The sequence below is a fragment of the Octodon degus genome, unplaced genomic scaffold, assembly GCF_000260255.1.
Source record: "Octodon degus isolate 3935 unplaced genomic scaffold, OctDeg1.0 scaffold00045, whole genome shotgun sequence".
Lineage (NCBI taxonomy): Eukaryota > Metazoa > Chordata > Mammalia > Rodentia > Octodontidae > Octodon > Octodon degus.
This window is the reverse complement of record NW_004524621.1, coordinates 7,748,195-7,753,905: the sequence shown is the minus strand read 5'-3', so window position 1 is coordinate 7,753,905 and position 5,711 is coordinate 7,748,195. Positions and strand designations below refer to the sequence as shown.

Genomic DNA, 5,711 nt, shown 5'->3' with positions numbered 1-5,711 from the left:
CCCCGGTTCCGCCAAAAAAAAAAAAAAAAAAAAAAAAAGAATGAACAGAGGAATTTGTTGTAATAGTGTTTATAAATAGGATATCAAGTCTGCATCTTGTACAGCAAATAACCACTAGGAAGAGAGTATGAAATGTGTTAATTATTGAAACAGTCATACCAATTTGATTTGAAACTGTCTCATTGCTATTTGTCTCTCAATAAAATTATGGGGAAAAAAAGAACTACAATCTGCAGGAAGGAATTAAGAATTCAAGTTGAGATGTTTTTAAATGTACTAGAATTAACTACCACATGTCTATGGAAGAAAGGAAGACATATCTGAAAGACACAGAGAGGTCAATCATCAGTGTAGGCAACAAACCCATGTTATCAATACTGACAGCTAGGTTCTTCTCAGAGAATACAAACACTAAATTCAAGCATATATTAGGGTTAAGAGCATATTTAAAAGACACTGCACAATGCTGAAAGGGCAGAATGCTATGCACTCTAACATGGCTCTGGCTGACTCTTCATGATACACAGGCTTGTGTTCCTCATCACCCACCAAGAACAGTGACTAGACACCCAGGGGTGGCTGAGGACCTGAAGCTGAGTAGTGTACTCTGCACTATGTCACCGAGAAGCGCTTCAGGTAGCAGACACAATGCAACACTCAGGGGCTGCCATTTCATCTTTGGATAACAGAGAAAGAATATACAGTTCCAAGGCTGTCTTTAAGCTGTCTGTAACCTCCTCAAGGAAAGGAGGCCATACACAGGACGCCAAGCAGGCCACACATCAAGGTGAGCTATTTCCTATGGGCACTGGCACCTGCAGTCTTGTGCAGGTCCTCTACTGTGGTAGAGCATGGGTGCAGATGAGGCACCATGAGTCCCCACCTGACTTACACTGCAACTAAAAAGCACATGCGAGTACCAACTCCAACAGATAAAACACTAAGACCAACAGGGACAGAAGCTATAGGCCACCTGAAACCCCCACTCATCCCAAACATGCCCACATGGGAGGCCAGTGCACTAGGGTGGCCCGTGGGGATTCTACCACCCACTACAGTGCCCTGCAAGCACTCCCCAATTCAGTGCAGTGGGATCCAAAAAACTGTCATCCCTGGCTTCCCCACTAAGCAGCCATGTGATCTTAGGAAGCTGCAATCACCTGGCTTTTTGTCTTCTAAACTAGAAAAATGAAGGATAAAAATAAGTCTCCAACCATGCTGACTATTTCAAGGTACTAAGGCAGGAACTTACTAGAGTTTCACGTACCAGACCTACCCATCTAACCACACAACTGCTTCTGTTTATAAACAGGCTTTCCAATGAGGGATGATTGTGGAGTATTTTTTCCCTAAGATTAACATGATTTAAAGGGCTACATGATTTAGAAAAGATCCACATATCTTTATGATAGCTTTGCCTGACACTGTTTTCAGTTGACAGGCATCTGGAGGAAGACAGCTGGGCCCGGCTATAGCCCTAGACCTAGCACCTGGCTCAGGATTTATCCAGGTCCAGGGACCAAATATGGCCCTGTAGCCAAGAGGAAAGACTGAGGACAGCCAGCCAGCCAAGGATAGCGTCATGGCTACCAGTAGCTACAGTGTCGTCCATCTACTCAAGAGCAGGCCAGGAGCCATTAAGACACCATGTACCACTGAGGTCTGTATGAGTTGGCTGCTATAGCCAGAAAAATGGAATTACTGCCTTCACCACAGGTCCTTCCAGATGTGCAGTGAGTGTGGGTTGGGAATCAGCACTGAGCACACATGCTACTGGTTTTCAGGACTGAACACGGATGGTACATTAAGAATACTCCCCACTGATAAGGGGTATGGTGAGCCAAATTTCAGAACCAGCCAGCATGTGATATCAGGCCTCAAACCTCAGTCCCTTGATGGGGTAGGATCAGACCTTGTTCTGCTGGCCACAGTGGCTGTTACTGACCTATATGGGCGCGGGCTGCAAGGCCTGAGAGCGCGGTGGCGGCACTGGGAGCAGCGCTGGGTCTCCCTCCCGGGTGAGATGAGGTGGAGGATGCAGAGGATGAGGTGGAGGAGCCCTGAATGACCCGGTCGAGCCAGGGCTCAACGCCAGGGTGGCTCTGGAGCGGAGTGGAGGTGAGTCGCCCGGGTCGCCGTAAAGAGCCCTCATCTTCTGAGGCAGATGATGTGTCTGTGGTTAAAATAATGATCACAGGCATGATGTTGGGATGGGTCAGGAGGGGCAGCCCCATCACCCAGGTGAGCAAGTGGGCACCTTGGGTCACCTGGACCTATAAGGGTGGGCAAGAGTTCAACTGCAGAGAAGTGGGCCCAGGAGTCTCAATCTCCCAAGAGGCCTTGGCCATTGACTTCACACACAAGGTGAAGAGAGCCATTCACCTCTGCACAAAAAATACCTGATGGTGATGTGCTCCACTGCTGCACACCCACATAGTCAATACCATACCCAGGGGTGTCGTGGCTGGGCACAAGCCCCACAGATGGTGTGGCTGTGGGGGCCGCAGCCTGTTTCTGAGGTCCTCTTAAGGAAATAGGTTACCTTTACAAAGAACACCCTCTCCAAGACAGTGCTTCCCTCAGGCAGCAGCTAACCTCAGGTTCCATCAGTATCACTGCACTTTTTTTCCAGGTACTTGGGGATTAAACCAGGGTCTTCACACATAGCTATATACCCAGCTCTTTCTTTTTTACTTTGAGAAAGGATCTTACTAAGTTAGTAAGTTGCCCAGGCTGGATTTTTACTTGGGATTCTCCTGACTCAGATCCCTAAAGTGCTTGGATTACAGACATACAACAACAGACCCAGCACAACTGACCACATGTATTATGAGTTTTACAATTTTGAAAGAAGTCTTTAGAATTGGATAATGTTTACAATGTTTTTTAGCAGAAATAATAATTTGGTAGCCATTTCTAAAATTTTTTTTAATACTAAACTTTTTTTTTCCAAGCAAAGACACATTGTCGAGAGCATTAAATTATTTTGTGCATCTGGTATATTTGGTGTTCATTGTATAATAACTGTAAATGCAGGTGGGGGATATAGCTCAGTGGCACAAGTGCCTGCCTGGCAAGCTAATCCTGAGTTCAACTCTAGATAGCAAAAATAAACAGATAGATAAATAAAAATTAAAAAAAAATAATTGTAACTGCATCAAATCAAAACCAAATGTCACCATTTTTGTTTTTAGGGTTTTGAGGATCAGCAATGGAGGCTCATGGCTGTGAAGCCACCAGACAGACACCTCAGTGACACACAAGTTCTCATTTCTAACAGTAATAGCAACAGAACCACAAAATATGCCCAGAAACACCTAGTCTTATACTATCCCACATTAAGTCCTGGTAACAACATACTAAAAACAGGGGTAAGATGAAGACAATTTTAAAAGTCTTAACTTAGGAAACTTTATTATTCCTCTGAATGTTTTAGATTTTTATCTTTACTAAAAGATATAAGTAGCATCTTTGTACACACACACACACAATATCTACAACAAGTCTTGTAGAATGCAAGTATCTATTCCATCATTTCATTTGGGTAAGAACAATACTATGTATACTACAGATTTCCAGGTAAGGAATGTGCACATATACAAACATTTTTCACCTCCAAATTTTCTAAATCCTACTGCAGTTGGAAGGATGTCCCACCTCAGTGTGAATATGCACTATTCCCTGGCCTGAGTCCCACACCTTTCTCCATACCTGGAGGGGTGTAGGTCTCCACAGATGAATGCACAAGGACAGAACGTCTTTTTGAAGGCATAGGCATCTTTCTCTCTTTGTACTTGGCCAAAGCTGCTTGCACAGCCTCAGTGTGAACATCTACAAGAAAGAATAGCCATTGAAATGTTTTTACAAATTGGTTATGACAACAAAATTCAGATTCATATTTTCACTACATAGGAAAGATGCAAAGCTCTACCTACCATTCTACCCTTACAAGTTTGTCCCAAACTTTCTTTAAACTTCCCTGTTTATAGATTTGACTTTAGAACCAGGTAAATATTTCCACAGCTAAAACTAAAACAGCTGGGAATAGTGACACACACCTAATCTCAACACTCAAGAAGCTAAGGGAGGGGGGCCAGGGAGATGGCTCAGTGGAATAAGTGCTTCCCTGGCAAGCGCAAGGGCCTGAGTTCAATCCCCGGTTCTGCCAAAAAAAAAAAAAAAGAAGCTAAGGGAGGGCTGGTCAGATAGCTCAGCAGATTACAGTGCCTGCTTAGGCAGACACCTGGGCTGGGGTCTGATCCCCAGTGTGCCATGCTGGTCCTGCCCCTGGGGCACACTGAGCCATCACTGAGATAGGTGTGGTGGCGTATGCATATAAACTCAGCGCTTGGAAGGCTGAAAACAGGAGGATCACTACGAGTCCAATCTAGTGAGACCCTGTAGACCTTGTACTAAATAAAAAAAATAAAAAAAAAAGAGGCTGAGAGATGAGGATCACTGTGAGACTGAGGCAAACCTGGCCTACAGAGTGAGTTCAAGGCCTGCCTGACCACAGCAAAACCCTGTTTCAAAAAGACCAAAAATTAAATAAATGAAACAGAAAAACTCCCCAAATTAAAAATAGTGACACAGATAAACCTGTGTTCAGTGACTACCTTAAGATTTCCAAACAGATTTTTTTTAAAATGTATTTGGTTCGGGGTCTCAACATGCAGCTCACTCATAGCGATTCTCCTGTTTGCTATCTCCGCAGTGCTGGATCACACCTAGTCTCTATTGCTGTCTCAGTGTGCCTTAGGGGCGGGCTGGACCAGGGATCAAACCCTCATCTCTGCACTTGCCAAAGCAGGCGCTTAGTCCACTGAGCTATCTCGTCGGCCCTTCCAAACAGATTTTATTTTATTTTATTTTTTATATATTTAGTACATGGTCTTCAGGGTCTTACTACACAGACCAGACTCAGACTCACAGTGATCCTCCTATTTTCAGCCTCGCAAATGCTGGGATTACAGGCGCACACCACGATGCCCAGTCTCAATCAATGTCTCAATGTGCCCTGGGGTCAGGGCCCGGTGCAGCATGCTGGGGATCAAATCCAGTCCATGCCTCTACCTAAGCAGGTGCTTTAGTCCACTAAACTATTTGGCTGGCCCCCAAACAGATTTTGAATAGTGTAGTAAGACTACTCAGCCTGTTCCTCCAGAAATGCCTGCTGCGGACAAAATGAATTACAGAAAAAGACTTCAGCTTCCTCAACACCATGTTGTGGGTGGTGAGGGGACTTTTCACAATGAGATTTTCTAAGTCATGTTGGACTTAGTGAAGGAAGGGCATATGATGGTCTGACTGTCACACCCCTAGCAACCTGAATATCCAAGGGCAACACAAATGCAGACAAATCTTCCATCCTGAATCTTAGTGAAATACATTATTTGAATAATTGTGTTTTTTTTTTTTTTCTTTAAGAAGTATGTCTTAGCCATGCATGGTGTTCTGTAAACCCAGCTACTCAAAAGACCGACAGACCGTAAGTTCAAGATCAGCATGGGCACTTAGTAATATGCTATTTCAAAAAACAAAGGACTGACGATATAGCTTGGTGCTAGAGCACTTACCTAGCACATACAGAGCCCTGGTTAATCCCCAGTGCCACTGAACTGTTAAAACAGTAACATGGGGCTGGAGAGATGGCTCAGTGGTCTAAAGCACCTATTTAGAACAAGCTTAGCAAAAGCATCAGGGACCGCGGT

General features: G+C 44.4%; 1 protein-coding gene across 1 annotated transcript in view; it reads right to left on the bottom strand.

Annotated features, from left to right (window-relative positions):
* The window catches only part of Dip2a (disco interacting protein 2 homolog A), a 148,547-nt gene that overhangs the window by 95,268 nt on the left and 47,568 nt on the right, over positions 1 to 5,711 (bottom strand). The window contains exons 4-5 of the mRNA XM_023716074.1: positions 3,712 to 3,831; positions 1,946 to 2,173 (exon numbers count right to left, since the gene is read on the bottom strand). Coding sequence (XP_023571842.1) covers positions 1,946 to 2,173; positions 3,712 to 3,831 — 348 coding nt within the window. The remainder of the gene's footprint in view (positions 1 to 1,945; positions 2,174 to 3,711; positions 3,832 to 5,711) is intronic.